The following is a 21317-nucleotide window of genomic DNA, read 5'->3' as shown; positions in this document are numbered from 1 at the left end:
AAAAAGATTATTTGTTTTAAGAATGATTTAAAAGAGAGAATATTCTGTAGTCCTAATTATGCAGGTAAATTGATTGTTTTCCCCTTTAGTCTACTCGTTTCTCCTAATCTTTATGTGCAGGTGGAACTGGCAACTAACACTGTATATGAGAAGCTAATACACGCACTGTAGCCTCTGTAGCCAGGAACTGGTCTATTTCTGACCTGGGGGTCTTCCAGTTAGCAGTTCATTTTACTTCCACAGTACATGCATCTTACTCACAGAATGAAGGAAACATTAGTAACAGGTAGTGAACGGTCCTTCACTAGTAGGTTTTGTGTAGTTTTTCCAAGTCATGAATGATGACAAGATCATTGCTAATGAGGATTAGGAATCTCAAATTATGTTTATATAAATGATCAAAGCAACGTATCAAATATATTCTAATCCAAAGGCTTCATTGCACAAGCACACAAATTACAACTGTTTGAGCCAGACTCCCTCTTCCTTCTCCTTCCAACCTCTTCTGTGCTGCCTCTGCTACTTCCACAGATGCCAACTGGGCAGTTCTGCCTTCAAAACTTTGTTGTTCTATAGCAGAGCACTCATTGCTTCTGGCAGCTATAGATTTCCATAATGCTTGCCCACACCAGTTGCCTTATACTTTTAAGTTATATCTGTACTTTTAAAGCAATAAAGATTTTTGTTCATTATTTGTTTTTTGACTTAAAAAGTAGGTTCTTAAATTACCACCCAGGGTGGGTAAGAAATGAATTACAGTAACAGGAAAAAAAAGGCAAAAAGGGGGCTAGCTCTGAGTGATAAGGAAATAAAAATGTCACAGAATGCTGGGTCACAAGAGTAGAACCTATATTAGAAGGTTACAGAGATGTCTATTTATTGATTCATAATTTGTTCATGCTTTATTTTCTGTCTAGCATCTAACTAGATCAGAGGTGGGGAACCTTAGGTATCCATCCCCCGGCTTCCCCGGCTTGCCTAGATCTGGCCCCCAAGGCTCAGGGGTCTCCCCCCACCGGCTAGAGCACACAAAATCTACCACCTCTAGGCTGTGGTGCATGAAGGTAAAGTGACCAGACGTCCTCCTTTTGAGGGGATTGTCCTCTCCAATAACTATGTCCTACGTTTGTCCTCTTTGTCCTACTTTGCCTAAATCAATCAATTAATCAATCGTGTGTGTGTGTGTGTGTGTGTGTGTGTGTGTGTGTGTGTGTGTGTGTATTTTTTGAGAGACCATCTGGCAACCCTAATATACAAGTATGTTTTCTTTGTCAACTTGGTATCCTCCTCGCACATTTTCAAATTCTGGTCATCTTAATGAAGGGAATGTGGGGAGTGTCTTTCTCCTACTCAGTCATGGGCCACATCAAATGGTTTTTTTTTTTTTTTTTTTTTTGCTTCTTGCTTGTGTGTGGCCCCCGACTGATTTTTCTGTGGTTCAGTAGCCCCCCAACCCTAAAAATGTTCCCCACCCCTGAGCTAGATTCTATACTTAGTATAATTTACCATAGACATTAATCATCCAGGTAAATATTTTGTCTTTTTTTGAAATAGGGTCTGATTCCCCTCTGTGTTACACTGGCATATATAAATTAGTAGTGATTCCAGTGAAGCCAATAGTGGTACTGTGGTGTAAAACTGATGGGAGAAGGAAATCAGGCTCCTGGAATCAAACTACCAAGCAGTGCATTGTTTCTCATCTTGAATAATGAAAGCCTGCTGAGGAGGTCTTTATGTAACCTTGTTCAAATGAACAAAGTGGAAAACAGTTAATAAAATTGCCATTTTTAAATTCTCATTGTCATTGTGAATACTGAGCATGCTGTGAGCACATAGCAAGTAATGGTGTTTGCCGTCAATAAATTGCTGTAGATACAATATAAATAAGAGTTTTATGTGTTATGACATATTTCCCATCCCAAGACTACAAAGAATAAAGGCATCAAAGTAGTCTTTGAATAGGCCCAATCTATTAGACTGCTAGAATATTTTTAATGATTTTATTGAGGGGGGTGGGTGTTAGAGACAACCAAATAAAGAAACCAATAAAATCAACCATAGGATATTCACTTTGTGCTTAATCTATATGTTGTTTTTATTGTGGCCAAAATCAGGCATTTCTCAGCGCAACATCTTAGCAGCAGGAGGGAACCAATGCTTCAGATTCCCATAGTAATTTTTAATGGCTTCAGTGACGGAGGAAAATAATCAGAAGAAAGCAAATAAGATGCCTCTCATCCAACCTTTTACTCACCAAGCTAGTATACTACAGGCATGTTGCCAAGATGAAAACAGCAGGTAGCCCCAAAGTATAAATTACATTGCAGGTTGTGGTAGTAAATATACGTCTGAAAAACATATTGCTGAAACTAGAGAAGCCTTATGATAAGGCACTACAGTACATAACACTGTCATTCTAATAAGTATATAGATATAATATTGGAAGGTGCATTCCTTTACCAGTTAATCACAATCCAGTAAAGACAAAGAATGGTACTAGCCTGAATAAATTGCTTTGGATGAGATAAGCTAGAACAGTTTGAAAGAAGGGCATCATGAATTTGAAGAATGTCTGATTGTCTTTCCTCAGCTTTTAAAAAAAATTCTTAAGGAAAGATGGTCCTGAATCAAGATGCCAGTCACAGATGTCTTGAACTTTGAAAGAGTCTGAATCCAAACTTTGGAGCTGAATTTTGTCACTACAACAAAAGCAAAATAGGGTATAGAATGAGATGGGGAGATTCTGTTTTTGTTTCTGCCGAAGACTTCCTGCATGATTGTAGACAAGTTACTTTGCCTCATATTTCTCATATTTCTTATGTAAGAGAGGGATAATGAGCCATGCTTGCCTCTCAGAAAAGGGGTTGAAAGACATAATTAAATTACGTTTGATCCTCAGACTAAGGTACAGTGTAAATTTACACCAGTATGATGTGTTGAACCAAAGCACTGAATCCAACTCAAACACCAGATTTTGGAATGGTCAGACCTATGAAGTCAAACTTTTTATCTAGGGCTGACCTCTAATTTTAAGTAGTGTAGGCACGCCTAAGAAAGTTTGTGAATTCAAATTATTTTTCCTAACTTTAATCAAAATTATTGGGCTTCCAATTTCACTAGATTGGAAATATCCTCAGAAAAGCATCTCTTGATGACACAAAATTTTCAACCCTTTTGAGAACACAGAAGTGAAATGAAAATAATGACATAAAGAGGTTGGATGAGCTTTCTGAAACTTTAACAAAATAAAAGTGTAGTATGGATGTGGTTTGCTTATGGTTGAAAGTTTGTCATTTTTAGTTTATTCAAACTGGCTCACTCCAATTTTATTTTATTTCTATGCATTTCCTCTTATATTTGATATGAGAAGAGTCTGATTGTTATTTATAACGGTGATGTTAATAATCATAGCACCATGTCCACTGACACAAGGGGTCTCACAGGTAGTTGCTGGTGTTCTTTCGTTTTTGTTTTGATGCAGTTTACTCTTTTTGGCTGCTGTGGCAATCATTTATTACACGCTTTTATAGCAATCCTGATGTTATTGCTGTGGCCTCTGTATTAGGGATGTTAGATATCCAGTAATTAAATAGTCGTGTAACTGCATGGAATCTTAGCATGAAAGCTATTTGATAGTCTCTGGGGGCAGGGCCAGCAGCCAGTATACTCCTGGCCCCACTCCTGGCGTGTTCCCTGCCACCCTGTGCTGATGCCTCTGTATTAGAGGCTACCACGTGGGGTGGCAGGGGGAGCCGATCCGCAAGGGGAGCCAGTTTAAAAACCAACTCCCCATGCAGACCAGCTCCTACCATGCCACCCTGCACTGCTGCCTCTATATCAGAGGCAGCATCATAGGGTGTTAGCAGCCCCTGTCTATTGTGGGTCTGAGCTCCCCATGGACAGAGGCTGCTCCCTGGGATATGGAGCAGCCTCTGTCCATGGGATGCTCAGGCCAGCTGCTCCGTGGCAGCCTCTTCTGGCCTTCCCCCCACCTCCCACTGCTGCCTCTATCGTAGATTGAGGCAGCAGTGAGGGGAGGGACAGATGGGACCGCAGAGCTGGTGCTGAGGGGAACTGGATTTTAAGCCATCTCCCACCAGCACCGGCTTGTTTTCCCCCCCCCCCCCCCTTGCTGTCTCTGACACATAGGCAGCAAGGGGAGGTGGGGAAATGCATGTAGTCAACAATATTAACCGATAAGCCTAGGCTTATCAGTTAATCACATAGTCGACTATATGCTGACATCCTTATTCTGCGTAGGCAGCTGTGGCCTCTCTGCTGCTCCAACACTTGCTCTGCACGTGTTTCATTCATTGTCTGAAGCTCACCAAGGGTATGTCTAGACTATATCCCTCTGTCGCCAGAGGGATGTAAATTAGACATACTGACATTGCAAATGAAGCGGGGATTTAAATCCCCCACGCATCATTTGAATAAAAATGGCTGCTGCGTTTTGTCGAGTCAGCAGTTTGTCCACACAAAGTGGCTGTCAAGACAGGGATCGGGCGACAAAGAAAGCCCTTGTCACCCTATCCTGTAAACCTCGTTTTACATCCCTCTGGCGACTATGTAGTCTAAACATACCCCAAGAGACAGCATGGGAAAGTAGGGAAAGACAAAACAGACTGTACAACTACAAGCAATGGATGCCAGTTGTCTGAGACTCCCCCACCTCACAGAGTAAAGGTGCACTTCACCAGAGCAAAAGCCATTGCAGTAGCTTTGCTTGGAAAGTACCTATCATTGACATATGCAAAGCAGCCAAATGGAATTCCATTCATACTTTCACATACTTGCACAAGACGCTACACCCTGATACATTACGCCCTCACCTGATGCATCGTTTGCATCCGTGGCCTTCAATTTCAGTGCCACAAGGGTCCTCACACTCACCTTTCTTCGTGAGTACTGCTTGTCTGTCACCCACAGAGGAATTATAAATAGGGACCAGCACTCAGAGAAGAAAGAGAGGTTGCCTACCTTCTATAGTGCGAATTCTTTGAGATGTGTGTTCCCTATCTGTATTCTACTAACTGCCCTTCTTCTCCTCTGCTTTGGATCATAACTCTGATCCACCGTAGATAAGGAACTGGAGAGGAAGTCTGTGCGCACCAGCCTTAGTTCTTCAGTATGAAGCATGAGATGAGAAAGTGCACAGACACTACCAGTAAGAATAATCTGGTCACAGGTGAATGGACCACACTTGGACGCTATGTGGAATACCAGTAAAGCCACATGTCTCAAATAATTTTGATTAAGGATTATAGGTGACCTTTTTTCCCACTTGGCAGGTGTAGCAGTAAAGTGAGATCCCAACATTCATATTTCCAGTGGGATCCAGAGGGCAGGGAAGAGGGAGCATAGCCTTGAACTGGCCCTCGCATCTTCTCAAACTTCCCCTTGCCCATTGTGCAGATTTATGCTCCCTACCTTCACAGAACTAGAAGGAAGTGTTTGGTCCATTGACACTAAATATATGTTTGATTTAGAAATCTAATTTAAAATAACGTTATTGTGATTAATTGATTCCATTTGTCTACTTCAGCCTAAACATAAGATACTTTTATTTCTTGAAGCTTTTGCATTTTCACTGATTTTGATTGACACTCTGTAAAGTCAGTAGATTAAGCTCTGCTTAAAATAAAAACCAACCATGTTTTTGTTCTGTTTCTGTTAAAAAAAACCATGCATTTGTTCTGTTCTCCAGATTATTCTCTTTAATATTATGTCTAGGACAATCTGTCGTGATAGCAGTGCAGTAATGGAACTCTCCTGTTAATTCATTGATGCACCAATGTCAGCTGAATTTTATAGCACACCCTTTAAATGAAACTAAGATGTAGTGTTCATCATGCTTTGTACTGGACATGCAGCTTTTAGAACAGCTTCTTTCAAGCAGCTGCCTGCCTAAAATATGTTGTGATAATTGAAAATACTCAACACGTTAGCCACTTTTAAAATACAGTGGATTCAATTACAGTTATTTGTGAAGTATCTGATATTTCTCTACTAACTTGTGTGCACACATTTCACCTGCAAATAGATTGCACGTAAGCTAAAGCAGGGGTGGGCAAGATAGGGACCATGGGCCAGATTCAGCCCACCATGCCATGTGATCCAGCCTGCGGCCACCCTACCACTCCCTTGCCCCCAGCCAGTCAAGTCTTCCCAGGAAGTCTCCTCCCCCACCAGGGGCATGCAGCACTCTTTGGGGGTGGCCCGTGATCACTTGTAAAATTCGCGAAGTGGCCCTCCTGCAAAAATTATTGCCCACCTCTGGGCTAAAGGCAATGGCAGAGAGGGAGATATATTCCCTTTCAGGTGAGTTATGCTGGAAGATGAAATATAGAGGAGGTGATTATTAATTTTTCCAGTTCTTTGTCCCTAATTCAGTGCTTATATATTGACATCATCGTGGAGGTGGCCTAGAACTGAATTTTTTCCATCCCACCCCCAAGTTTGCCACTCAGCTATGGGACAGTGTCTCCAGTGGATACAAGAGAGTACACTCTGGAAGGTATCATCCATTGTAAGGGAATAATGACAATACAGAGCTATCAGTTGACAAGTCATTGCTAAATCCAAATCCCATGAAGATATATGTTCACACTGTACCTCCTTGGCCATATATTACAAATTTCACCTGAAACATATGTTAGAAATCTTGGAGGAGGGCACATCGCTAGCTCTAGAATGGCCTTCAATTCTTATTTTGTTCATTGTTTCGTTTTTATCGCACACAGATATGTCTCTCAGATTTGGAGACTCAATCCCTGGCATATCTGACACATCAGTCCTTATCACAACTACCATCTCTTTATGGCTCGGCTGATTCCTTCTGGAACTGCTACAGCCATTATTATCTCCATTGTTGAAACTGACTGGTTTAACATCAGTTTAGTGGGAAGCAGCATAAATATGCTCTGGCTCTGGGTCAGTTCAGCGTGAGATGATTTAGTCTGCCTTTTGCCAAATTAGTGTCTATCTGTATCAATCCTTCCGAAGATAACAGTTTCAAGAACTGAGATGTTTACTTTACTTTCACGAAGATCTTTGGTTTGGTTGCCAGTAACATAAATAGAGCAGGAATATAAATCACACTGAATGTAAAATGTTTGGGCTTCATTTTATTGGGCAGATGTCCATATAGAGAGCGGGACAATTAAATTCTCACGCATTATAACCCTGATCTAGCTGAGGGCTTGCACATATGGGAATTTTCTCTGGAGAAATCGCATGTGTTGTCATTCTTGTTGCCAATATCATAACTGGTGACTGTGATAAAAGCTTTAACAGTTAGGAAAGAAGGGAAAATATAGTACACCTATTGAACTTCAGTGTTGCTAATGTGCAAGAGAAGAAGGATTATGCAGGTGCCCTTACTATTTGCTCTTTCATCATGCACATAAACATCTATTTCATGTCCCTTGAACAAGCTTATTGTCACTGATCATCCCAATTTGCAAACATTAACACACAGTTGTGCAACACATGATATAATTTAAACTATTCTTTAAAACAAATAATTATAATGTTTCTGCTCCTCTGGGTTGCAAAGATCATATTTGAATTAATATAAATCAGCAACACTGCAGTGCTGACAGGCTGGGCATTCAGCTAGATGTGCTAAAACAGGTTGAATTGACTGGTATGGCATATTTCAGCTATTTGAATTAAGAGGTTGTTGACTTCAAATGCTAACACTTCTAAACAACTAGGCAAAGCAATATGACCAAATTAAATTATGGAAATGTAATTGCAGTGGTCAGTTTTTAAGTGTTGGTCCTCCAAAAACAACCCATGAATTGTACCCAAAACCAAAGAGGGCCCAGTTGTCTCATGCGGACTGGAGTCTAGTAAAAATAGAATTTCCTTTTGAAGTTTATTATATTTATCCTTTTATCTAGGTTCAACATTTATATCAGTTGCATTTTAGCGTGCCAGCACAAAATGAGTAGTTGCTTTTACCAATATTAGAAAATTTGTCTCTGTAGAAAATGGCAAGGGATTTCCTTTGCAGATTATGGGTGTTTTTAATGTAAAGTTTAAACTCTCTTTACTTCTTGCCTTTTTCATTTGAAGTAATGGCCTCATGCTTTCAGGACTTTGTTTTCTGTGCTCCTCAAATACTGTAGCAGTGCTATGGCCCCACCATTTGTTTAGATTTATAAAGAGTACAATTAGCCCTTTTAATGCCTAGTTCAGTCACAATTAAACCTCCCCTGATGGCTTATGATTGGTCTATCCGAAAGCTATGGAGATGTTTTTAATTATTAATTCTCTGGTTCGTTTCTTACAGCAGTCTCAGCTGTGCTTTATTATTCAAAGGTTAATGCAAACTGAGAACCGGGTAAATTAAATTTGTTTGGCAGTGAGCAACCTGATGTATTGCAGACATTGTGAGATACATATGGGTAGTAATTCTTGCTTTTGCGATGCTTAAAAAGATGATTTTATCTTTTAGGCAATTGCTAGTTTTGGTAGTATGGTTGGTATTATAAAATGATGGCTCCATAATATTATAGACTCTGCAGCATAGTTTTGTTAAGAAAGTGTCATTTAGAAATACAAGACATATTAGTGACTATCGTAGAAAATTGATGTAGGTATCATGACTAATGAACTGGTATATTGCACAGTAGTAAGTCACCCAGTTGTATGTAGGGAATCACACATTCAGTTTTAATGAAAGGAGCCAAAAGAATTTCAGATGGAAGAGGTTTTATTAACTTTCAGTGAACAAAATGAATAGTTGGGCAGCGAACATGACATGATGTTGAGTAATAACTGTACGCCTTCGGTGCATTGTGAGGCATGGAGCATAGCCAGGAGCTTTCATCTGTTCTAGACATACAGCTATTTCATAAACCCTGAATGCTCTGGAATTCTTCATTGCAGTCATAACAAAAATTGTTTCATAAGAAATAACTTAAAAAATACTGACACACACACTTATTTTGAAAAATCCACTAACCCTCCTTTCCTGTAAACAAATGGTAGGTGCTCGCATTGATCCTAATTAGAAGTGATATTTGTTGTTGTTTATAGATGGGCCACAAACCTATGTGTATTCTTTAGGTTCTTCAAATACAAAACATTTCTTGTAAGTAGAACCTAGCTTGGCAATGAATTAGATCTGACAGTATCAATATTTACTGAAATAACGATTAAAGAAATAAAGTAATTAACATATCCACAGGGAAAATAAAAGTTAGGATTGTGCTCACTCCAGCTAAAATCCTGCACGTGTAAGTCCATGCTGAACAAAATGCATGGTTCTGAGGCTGAGCTTTTGTTGTTTGCAGAGAGGCTAACTTTGATTTATATGGAAGTTGTTTCCCAAAATTGTGCCTTCCTAGATGGTGATTGAACACAGGATGTGTTTTTTCCATTTCCATCTATATGTTAGTACTTTTGCAGTTTCAATGCAGTTTATATGAACATATTGCTACTATTTAACCTGCTAGTCATTCTTTTTTTATAATCTTTTCAATACATTGTAATAATTGTAGAGTATAACAGCCTTTCTGTATTAGTCACTGGAGTGATTTCAAATAATGATTTATTAATAATGACTACAAGGTCATTTGTGTGGTGCCAAGATTTTAATACACTCTGTCCTACAAAATCATGTGTGTTACTGTAATGCCACCGACTGATGAGGCAGATAAGGAAGTAGTTGAATATTAAATGACTGATAGACAAGTAGTCCCTGGCTCCTTGCACTGTAAATGCTGCCTCACCTAAGAATAGTTTAGATGCAGTCTGGAAGCTAATCTTCCTATAATTATTTGAATAATTTATTAATACAGTGATTATACTACTTTTATGTGTCTGATTATCACTTTGCGTGAAGAAGACTATGACTTGCATTACTGGGGAAGAGATACATGAATGCAGTATATCGTTTTTGTTTCCGGTGTGATTGCCAAAAATATTATAATAAATATAACTGATGTACTATATTTACAATTTTATGTGGTTACTCATTATGCCATATTTTTGCTTTTGTTTTAGTGCCGGACCCAAAGGCGACAACATTTATGAATGGAGGTCAACTATACTTGGGCCCCCAGGTTCTGTGTATGAAGGGGGAGTTTTCTTCCTTGACATTACCTTTTCACCAGACTATCCTTTTAAACCACCTAAGGTTAGTAAAAGAATTTTAAAAATAAAATAGTACTACCCAATGAATGAATAAATAAATGTAAGTGTCTATAATATTCCTTTTTAATAAGCTTTTGCAACAGGAGAGCTAGCAGCTTCCACTGTCTCTGTAATTGTCTTTTCATCCAAGATCAGTTAGCCATGAGCACATTCCAGCCTAACGTTAACCTTCATTTTTCCTCTATTCACCTTCCCAATACAGTTTTAAACAGTTAACACTGTGCAAGTTAATCTGTGTTGCAAATGCTTTGATGGCATGGCTGCATGGGGAAAGGCCCTCATGATGGAGGCATAGCACCTACAGACAAAAGAAGAACTTTTGTGCTATCATTTTGCCACTTTCCCAAATGACATAAGCTACACAGGAAAAAGAACTCTTTTGACAGTATAAACTGTATCTGCAGGGGGGAATTCTGTCATAGCTTTGTCAGCAAAACTTGTAGTGTAGACCTGGCCTGAAAAAGAAAGGAGAATAGGACTGGTGGGAGAGAATGGGGAGGTACACAGAACCCTGGCAGAGGAGATATGGGACATTCAAAGGGAGTTATGGAAGGCATACAGAGACCCTGGCTTGCAGAGGGAAGTTGGGCATGGGGGAAAGGGTACCACACACAACCCCTGATATGCAGTTGCAGGGAGGGCCAAAAGAGCCCCTGCCATGCAGGAAGAGAATGGGGGAGGGCTATGGTAAGGAGGGAAGAAGAGATACACATAGCAGAAGAGAAGATTGCAAAGAGTCCCTGAAATAGAGGGGGCTGAGAGCGTGACACACAGGCAGCTTCTGAGGGAGTTTGGAGGGATTTGAGAAGACCCTGAGGTATGTAGTATGCCCAGTCTTCATATGCCACTCATTTCAGAGGTACCCATGTTAGTCTGTTTCAGCAAAAACAAGAAGGTTGGTGGCACCTTAAAGACTAACAAATTTATTAGGGTATAAGCTTTTGTGAGTTGCAGCTTCCTTTGTCAGATGCCTGAAGCGACAAAGTAGATCACCCCTAGTAGCAGAGTATCTCAGAATGCCTAAAGATCATGGGTGGTGGATGAAGGTAGGGTTGGGGGAGGCAACCCCGCCCCTTTTACCCAGGACACCCCTTCCCCCTAGCACCAAGGGGAGAGAGGAGAGCATGCAACCCCAGTCTCCCTGGCCCCAGAGCATGTGGAAGGCAGGTGATGCACGGTCCCAGCCTCCTCGGCTCCAGAATACAGGAAGGGCAAACTCTTGGGGCAGCAAGGCTCTGTCCCCAGTATGTCTACAGCATGTGTTCTGGGGGCAGAGTCTGGGTGGGGCCAGGCTGGCAGTTTGGGAAAGCAATACCATCCCCCGCCTGTGATACCCACAGTCCCTGCTAAACATTGAACTCAATCACAGGAATGTTATAGCTGGGTTCATGTATCCCACTGACCACTATTTCAGCCAAAAAATTCCAATTCACATTTAGGCACCTAAATTGGAGAGTGGGATTTAAAAAGTGATGAGGATCCATATCCCCCCTGTTTAGAGCAGTTGAAGCTTTGGTTGCTCAAGCCCTCTGAAAAGCTGGGCTGAGAACTTCAACCTACTCTGCCCCCTTTATACTACGTAAAAGAGACAGTGCAGGGCAAGGACTATTAAATGCTCCCTACCCGGCTCTGACAGGATTCTCCAAGCATAGGCACTGTAGAACATAATGGTCATGCTGCCGCCCAGGAGAGCCATTACGTATCCCAGTAGTGGCTCCTGGCAAGAGATTCCAGGCAATGCTGTGGCCTTTAAGGAAGGCTGCTGTAACTTAGGCATAGGCATAGGCATAAAGGAAACCCCCGCCCTATATGTAGATGCAGCATGTCCATTGTTCTGTCCGCATAATTGCATCTATGTTTGAGGGTTTTATCAGCTTAACTGTGCGTCTAGGGAGCATGTTTTTTTCACACCCCCAGCCTATATAGATGTGCTGGTGTAGGTTTTGCATATAGACAAGCCTTAGACAGCCTTTCCCTCCACCCAGGGCTGCCTAAATTATGCCACGGTCTCTTCATCCCACAGAACAAGGCATGCACCACAGAATCCCTAACTTCGGTTCTTTTTCAAGGGATTGCTCATGTGCACTCCAGTCAGGGTGTGTGCATGCAGTATGCACGCGTCATTGGAGATTTTTTTTCCCTCAGCAGTACCTCCCATCCGGCCAGCAGGAAGCCCCCTGGAGTGGCTGGCCATCCACCCACTCAGTTCCTTCTTACCGCTGTGATGGTCTTTGGAACAACCCTCAGCTCCTGCTAAAGCAATCATTGCTTAAGTAGTTCTTTGTTGCCTGTTATCAGTTAATCACCGTTAAGTAGTTGTAAATTGAGTTAGAGACTGTTGCTTCTGTTGTTCATTTGCTGCTGCGGCATGCTGTGTGCCCGTGGTGGGGCATGCCCGGACTGCAAGGGTTTCAAGCCCTACAAAAAGTGTCACCGGCCTATGCCCTGCAGTGATCTGCATTCGTCCTGCCTAAAGTACCTGGGAGAGGCCCACCTTTCAGAGACCTGCAAAATTTGCAAAGCTTTTAAGCCCTGCACGAAGCGTGCGAGAGAATCACACCTCAAGATTATCCTTATCGAGGCAGCCAGAAGACCGGCACCGGCGTCGGACCCGTCACTGGTCTCCCAGAGCGCACCGGCATTGGTGCAGGACGCTTCAACGCACCCCGCACCTCACTGGTGCCTCACAGGCCTCAGCACTGGTCACAGTCCCTGGTGCCGCAGAAGAAGAGGAGGCCCAACAGGTAGATCCCCTCCGACGCACGTGCCCTCCGTGCACCCTTCAGTGGGGCACATGGCACCATCAAGAGCTGAACCCAGGCCATCTCGGTCGGGTGGACGTTTATCCCCACATAGGGAATCCAGCCCTCCTGAGGACTTTCCAGAACCCTCAACTCTGGAGGCCTTCGAGGCAACCAGGGTCCTGATTGAGTCGGCCCCCTGGCCCCCTTGAATACCGACCCCTACCAGAGACCATGGGAACAGCCAGCACCGGCCTCCATCATCAAGGACGTGCGAGGAAGCGGTGCCAGATGCCAGGAAACACCATCAGGCACAGCCCGCACCCTCGGCACCGCTCTCAGTACCAACTGCGGCACCACCTTCAGAGCCATCCCGGCCCCGGATGCCGCACAAGATATGGCACCGGGCCCGGCACCGGCACAGTACCACTGTGCAGCACCATCCACTGCACCCAGCTCAATGGCACCTACCTCTGCACAGGCCCCGAGCCTGGCCATGCCATCACCTCCTTCCCAGCTGCACCAAACGTGCTGCACCAAACGTGGCCCCCACAGCCTCTGGGCCAGTGGCTGTTCTGGACCCCATAGGCCTATCACCAGAGTCAGGGCACATATCCTTCCAGACTGTGCTCAGTCATCTTGGGTCCTCTAGCCCCTCCATCAGCGTCCCCCCCCCCGGTCAGATCCCCCACCCCAGGACAGTCGCTACCTCCTGGCCAGGCCTCTCCGAGACCATAGGGAAGCGGAGCCCCTCTGAGCCAACCTCCACCACTTTGATTTAACCCTTCTCAACCTGTCATACAAGAGACCCATAACTCTCCCGCTGCTCCCAGACTTGATCTCCCAGGACTCCGGCAAACTCCGTCACCCGGACCTGCACTCGCAGCACCTGACAGCGTAGAAGCTCCGTGGCTGACAGCGGCCGAGTTCCAGTGTTCGGCTCAGGTCCAGGAAGTTCTGTTAGGTAGTAGGAAACCTTCCACTAGGGCTACATACCTGGCCAAGTGGAAGCAGTTCTACATCTGGGCTTCCCACAGGACTACCTATTGGATCTTAGGCTTCAGGGACTCTCCTCTTCCTCCATTAAGGTCCATTTGGCGGCCATTTCCACCTTCCATCCCGGAGATAGGGGAAAGACTTTTTGCGAATCCCATGGTAAACAGATTCCTCAAGGGATAGACTTTACCCACACGTACGACAGCCCATTCCTCAGTGGGACCTTAACCTGGTCCTTTTTAAGCTTATGGGGGCTCCGTTTGAACCCCTGGCAAAGTGTTCCCTCCTGTTCCTGTCCTACAAGGTATCCCTCCTGGTAGCAATCACATCCGCCAGGTGGGTGTCCTAACTCAGAGTGCTCACCTCGGATCCCCCCGTATGATTTTCTTCAAGGATGAAGTCAGACTCCATCCCCATCCCGCCTTTTTGCCTAAGGCGGTGTTGTCTTTCCATGTGTCTCAAGACAAATTCTTACCAGTGTTTTACCCCAAGCCTCATGTGTCAGGGAAAGAACAGGCTCTGCACACCTTGGATGTCAGGAGGGCTTTAGCCTTTTAGAAGGAACTGAGTGGGCAGAGGGCCAGCCTGGGTATATATCTGCAGGTATACCGGCACCACTCCAGGGGGCTCCCTGCTGGCCCCACAGTTACTGCTGAGGGAAAAATCTCTGACAGTGCGTGCACGCTGCGTGCACACACCCTAATTAGAATGGACATGAGTAACACATCTCAAAGAACAACAGTTACGAGGTAAGTAACCGTTCTTTCTTAAATATGGACTGAAATACCTAACTTTAAGCTCATAAATTGGAAAATTATAGCCATGTTAAGAGAAGTCAGTCCCCCACCCAAAACAAAACAAAACAAGAACAAACCCAAAAAAGGATATTCACATGCAGGTGCTAAGTGTAGTATTAAACTCTGTCAGAAATGTGAAGTCATAAGGGAATCCAGACCACAATACTTTGGGGGCAGAGGGGTACAGCTATCTAAAGAGCTAGATTTAAGAAAGGAAGAGCTTGTTCTTCTTTCTGTTGAAACTGTGCTTCACTTTTGAGGCAATACATTAAATGAATCCTTTTTTGAATAGACAGTAAAGGTCCAATTTGATTTCTCACCCTGAGATAATGATTTTTTCAGACCATACTCAATTATATTTTGGTGACTGTATTATTTTGTAAAACGAGTAATGCAATTTTGTGTATCTTATTAATGAAATAGAGAAGTTCTTATCCTGCCTTCTAACAAGCCTTTTGTGTTCCTTTATTCTTGCTTCCAGTTATCATTATAAGTCATTTGTGCATATAAATCATATAAAAGCATATTGTGATAAAGGATGAAAGAATTGATGTTACTGTATTATACTGTTACAAGGCCAGCAAATACAACAGGCTCAATTGTTATCTATAAGAAAAAAAAAGTGGGGTGTACGTACAGAGGACCAGTATCACTCTGTGACTTTATTCTAACTGCTTTCATCCACTGTTGTAGATAATCTCTATCTCCAAACGTGCTCTGAGGACTCTAACATTGTTCATGTTTTCAGTGTGCACATTCTCCCTACTGTCAGACACTGACTCATGTATAAAATCCTTTGGGAAGTCCTTTGAGAAAAGGAGTGTGGGAAGGTGACTACTTGTCACAAGATAACTGCTGCAGTCAGTGTGTTGTTTAAATCTGTCCTCCTAAACTTGATTTGTATATCCTAAAAAAATCTGTCGATGAGACACTGTATGTCATGGAAAGCATTATGGTACAGTACAGTTCTTTGTATATAAGTGGGGAGAATTACCATCTCTCAGTTTTATCTTATGTCTTGTGATATTTAGTGCTTTGCTTAAAGCCCCAGCTTGTGGAGTCATGTGAATATGAGAATCTCAGCTTTATTTATTGTTTAAAATTCATTTTAGTCCTCATGGTTGTGAAGAAAGGTTAAAAATATAAAGTCTAAAGGTTCAAAACTAGAAAGCAAATAAAACAATCTAAAACTTACTAATTGTTCTGAAAAAAACTCCTCATTATTAGAAGCCATATCAAGATTTGAAGGGGACGGGTGTCTTTATTTATATGGGGGGGGGGTGGGAGGTAAATGCATTCATTTAGCAATACTAAGCAGGTGACTTCCACAAAGGTGCAGAATTAAAACTGCCTGACACTCATTTGTTGTTATTGTAGAATTCATACATTCCTACTGAGACTTACAAGGACTGCTTTAGAAAACTTCACACTTATCAAATATGAAAACATATTTATAAGTACAAAGCTGTGCAAAGCAAAACAAGGAGGAATTTGGCTTGTATATTTTTGAGACTGGTAATAACATTTAAAATGTATTTTTTTCCATGTCGTTGAACAGTTTTCCTGCCTCTTTTCTGTACTTTCAAATTCCTTCCTCCTTTTCCAGTTTTCTTGCTCATTTCCTTATCAAATAAAAAAAAACCAATCTTTTAGCCACACAATGTGTGTGTTGGGAGGAAGAGGGTTGGTAACTTTTCTGTCTCCAAATCCTCCCTCATTTTAAACCATCTCTTCCTTTATTGTCATCCCTAGTGTGAGAGGACTGTTAGCCCCTTACTAAAACTCTGGGAGTTTTTGGTTGGCCAGCTCCCAGTATCAAAAGGGGAAGGGTCCATGAGAAATCAGGGCCCTGAGACTGACAGACCCCAGAGACAATGGAAAGCAGCCAACACTCCAGCTGGGCCTGATTGACAGGTTGGACAAGCCCCATCCTCCCTGTGAGCTGGGATTTTTCTGGGTCTCTCTGAGCAAGGAGAGAGAACTGAGACACAGCTAAGAGGAACAAGCTGTGTGGAGAGGTATTCCTGCAGCAACAGAGCCGGGCACACACAGCCCAAGGAGTGCAAGCTGTGCTAAGTGGCAGTCCTGCCGCAAGAGAGTCAGGCACACACAGCCCAAGCAGTGCAAGCTGTGCTGAGGAGCAGTTTTGCAGCAACAGAGCCAGGTACACACAGTCCAAGGAGCGCAGATCCTGTGTTGAGCAGCAGACTGGCAGTGCTCAGAGAGCCAAAAGGGACAGAAGCAACGCAAGGAGCTGGAGACTGGCAAAGCCTGCAGCTGGGTGTGGTGAGCAGCTGGGACCAGCAAAGTGTGGGGAGAGGCTCTGGGCAGGGAGATATCACCAGCCAAGAGGCCCAGCAGGCCAGACTGGGAGAGGGGTCTGGCCACCTAGAGCTTGAGGCTGTGTGGTCACTGCCAGAGCAAGCGTGTCCAGCCTGCAGCCCCTCTGCAGCACATCCAGCGCCTCTAAGGGGCCTATAAGGAAGAGACTGTGAACTGTCCTTACACTCTCCAGATTGCTGTTTGTGATGTCCCCGTGCTACAGAGCAGGACTGCGTGTTCTCATTTAACCTTTCTCATTTTTTTCTTATTCTCTTCTCTCTAATCAGTTGATGTTTAATAAATTGTATTTGCTTTGAACTTTATGTAACGATCACTGGATCAAGAAAGCATGCAGTGTGACGAGAGCACCCCGGAGTGGGGACACTCTAGCTCCTGCCCCGAGTGACTGCAAGGTCAGGGATTAAGCCCAAGGGCCCAGCCTTGTTGGGGTTTTGAGGACTTTGCTACTCAGGAGAGTGGAGCGGGAGCCCTCAGGATCGGGGAAGCCATGGAATAAAGCGGAGACTCAGATCCTTTCGTTGGTCCATTTCATCGGGGTGGTATAGAACTCAAGAAAGTTCCCCACAATAGCGGGACCATTCTCCGACTTACACCAGCAGTTATCCTTATGTCTCTCATTCATTTTTAAAATCTTCTCAGCTTTTTTGTGTCTGCTGCTCTGAAAGTCCCATTGATGCTTCATCCCCATCTTTGTGCATTTAATAACTTGAGCTTGAGAAGACAAGACAAGAGAAAGACAGGAGACTCATTTAAACTGAATCAAAAATTAGACTTTGAGAAACAAGAATGTTCTCTGTAGAACTTCAAGACCAATCCCCTTTTGTGCCCAGCTATATTCCAAAAGATCATAGTCCTAAACAGTATTACACTAGTCCACCAGATTCCCATCAGTCTACACAAACCAATCCTTCTCCCTAGGTCAGTATTTTCCATCCTGCATATCCAGTCATGAATTATTCTACTTGTCTGCTCCTATCAGTGTTTCTCTGAAAGGTAGGCATGAACCTAACAGCACATTAGTCATAAATCAATATTAATAACTTATTTTCAATAAATATAAAGAAAAATAAATTGTGATGTATCATTGAATGCTGCTTGATTTGCTCTTCATGATATTCTTTTCTCTCCCTTTGAACTTAGTTCTTTTCAATTGATTTTAACTTTGTCTCGTTCATTTAAACTGGATTCAAAATTTTCCAAGCAAAAAGTCCCTCACCCTTTAAGTCCTTCTTTCCTTTTAAGTGAATGACATTGTTCCCCACTTACCTGCAGAGGGCTCAGAGATTTTTTTTCCCTGTTCAAGAAAAACTTTCTAAAGCAGCCCGATCAGAAATGAAGCAGGATCAACCCAGCCTATCACCAATCCACTATTCACGGTTGTTCACAGTTTATCTGTATCATCAGATACTGAGATTTATGTAACAGCTCCTGTGAGACCTGACAAATTAGCTTTGCTTTTCTAGAAGACTCAAATGAATTAAAATGTTCGAGTTTCTGTGGTCTGCAAGTTTGTATGGCACTTTGAACATTGGCTTAGCAACAAGGGTCTGAGTCAGCAAGAAATCAAGCAGCCTGCAAAATCCTGGGGTTTTTTTTTTTTTTTTTCAGTTGTGTATTTTTTTTTTTTAAAGCATCATCTCGGTTTCATGCAGTGCCAAGCTGTGGTAAAGAGTGGAACAGACCAAGTGAAGAAGGGCACATTCATGTGTTCTCTCCTTCTGCAAAAACCAGATTCTAGTGAGACACAAATTCTGCCAAGCTAGGATTCACTCCAACCCAAAGATGAAATACCCTCCTTGTCCTGCAGTGAATGGCTGAATAGAAGGATTGCTGGCCTGAACTGAAAGGCCACTTTAAAAAAATAATAAAAGTGTCAAACACTGGAATAAATTGCCTAGGGAGGCTGTGGAATCTCCAACACTGGAGATATTTAAGAGCAAGTTAGACAGACACCTATCAGGGATGATCTAGATCATGGATTACCAAACTGGGAGGGAGGGTGAAGAAATTCCGAGGGGGGATATGAGGCAACCCGGCTTCCCTGCTTCCCCCTCCCCCTCCCTCCAAGTTTTGCTGCTATTTTTGTTTTTCGGACCCGGTCAGTTCCCTTTTTTTTTTTTTGAACAACAAGTTTTGCTGCTATTTGGAGTGGGGGGGGGGAGGACATGAGGGTTTCTCAAAAATCAAAAAGGGAGCGTGATGCTGAAAAGTGTGGAAACCACTAGTCTAGATGGTGCTTGGTGCTGCCATGAAGGCAGGGGACCAGATTAGATGACCTCTTGAGGTCCCTTCCAGTTCTAGTATTTTAAGATTCTATGTCTAAATGTCATGGCAGGGAAACATTCCTCCATTTCTTCTGGGTCCTTAATGACCTCTCTAAGGTATTTTAGAAATACCTTTGAGATTCTTGGTTCTTAAATATTTTCCTTTCATACTTAAAGATTTCCAGAAATCTCTGTCTCCTAAAGATATCTGGCTCTATTTCCTCTACAGTATTGGAAAGTAGAAGCATATATACCTAGGAATCTTGCTCCTTTTAGTCATCCTGGGAGAATTCTGGGGGGGGCCCGACAGCCTCACCGGGCTCCTAGGCAAGGTGAGGGGGGCCATTCCATACTCCTGGAATAGATGGCACTTCAGTCAGAAGGGGTGGCACCCATAACCCCTCTCTTGCCTGGAGAGCACTGCGCAGTGCCCCCACCTCTCCAGGCAGCCCTACAAGCACAGAGCTCCAGCAGAAATTTGAAGGGCCTGGGGCTCTGAGCGCCACTGCCACCACTGTAGCAGTGGCAGTGGCTAGGAGCCCTTGGCCTTTTATAATCACCAGGCCCTAGGGCAATTGCCCTTTCCGCCTCCCTCATCAGCAGGCCTGGAGAATTCTAACTCATTCTAACCATATTTGTAACTTTGTTGCATATTTTTAAAAAAGGTACATTTTCTAACTGTGCATACTATTGAAAAATGGGAACTTTCTGAAGTTCAGCCATTGTGACAAATACCAAACATGTTATACTCTCTCAATTGTCAGCTGAAGGGTGTTAATTTCTTTATCCTGCATTCTGTCCCTCCAGAACAGAAAGTTTTTAGAAATCAGTAGACCATGTCATGTTCTCCCACATAGCTGTTTGCAGAGACAAGAATATTTTCAAGAAGAAACTTTGCCTCTAGGAATTGTGACTACACGATGTCTGCATTTTCATCAAGAGTAAACTTTATTCATAATTTCTGCTCAGACAGCTGACTGTTCTCAATCTACTATTGTGTCAACTCCATTTATTCTTAGTTATTACGATGTGGATATATGTATCATTATTCTAGTACGTCTGCTACTTTTATTTTAGAATTTGAGTGATATATAAAATTCTATCAATTCTACCATTAATCCTTCTGAGGACTTTAATCTCAACTGACTGAAAGATGATACACAGGACTTAAAAGCTTTTGTGATGCCAACTCACTTTATAATCAGAACCAGAATAACAGAAAAGTCCATTTTCCCTTGTAAATCTCACATGTCTATTGATTGAAAAATGTTCTCAGGATTTGAAAATATAGTTGCATTAAATCAATTTAGAGTGATGGGAAAGTCTTGTTCCTTTGTAAATATCACATACAGTTTCTACAATATCTTGTCTCAATAGCAATATTGAGTATTTCTTTCATGTTTCATACATGATGGTCATGTAATGCTAATCTGTATTCACAAAATATCATTATCTACGATAGAATCTCTCTCCTTTGATATAAGCTGTATGCTCCTTTTTCAGTCTGATATATGAGACTTGAGTTCCTTTTGTCCAGGGCTTTTACTTCTCTTTTCATATTTATTTTATACATGATTGGCTTTTAAGGATACATTTTTCTTATCTGTAGTACAGTAGCTAATTTTTCAAGCTGCCACTCATCTGAGGGCAAAAGCAAGCATAAAAGCGGCAGTCTTCAGTATTACCAAAGCCTATGACAGTATTACCAAACATTCAAAAATCATGCCAGACTTCACAAAATAATATTATCTTGGAAGCATGAAATTTGAAAAAGACACCAAACAGTGACACTGCTTTTCATCTGCCTTCTGCCCACCTTCCCCAGTTTGTGCGCTACTATTTCAGCGCCAGTGGGACAAGTGCCTATTTTCAAGAGTTAAATAAGGGTCTACAGTGACACTCCAGAATTATAGGAGAGGGAAAGTGGAGGCCTCTCTGAGTTGGGAATAAGCATGTATTTTGTGTGTTTGTGTAGTTCAGTTAATCTTGAAACTGAAATACACACACCA

At 42.5% G+C, this 21317-nt stretch overlaps 1 protein-coding gene across 2 annotated transcripts in view; it reads left to right on the top strand.

Moving 5' to 3' along the window:
* The window catches only part of LOC102450669 (ubiquitin-conjugating enzyme E2 E2), a 295792-nt gene that overhangs the window by 233754 nt on the left and 40721 nt on the right, over positions 1-21317 (top strand). For both annotated transcript variants that reach the window (XM_075922064.2, XM_075922063.2), the window contains one exon: positions 10018-10150. In XM_075922064.2, the coding sequence (XP_075778179.1) occupies positions 10018-10150 (133 nt within the window). The remainder of the gene's footprint in view (positions 1-10017; positions 10151-21317) is intronic.

Source organism: Pelodiscus sinensis, chromosome 2, assembly GCF_052426305.1.
Source record: "Pelodiscus sinensis isolate ZL-2025 chromosome 2, ASM5242630v1, whole genome shotgun sequence".
NCBI lineage: Eukaryota > Metazoa > Chordata > Testudines > Trionychidae > Pelodiscus > Pelodiscus sinensis.
Note: the sequence above shows the minus strand (reverse complement) of the source record. Positions and strands in the feature narration are given on the sequence as shown.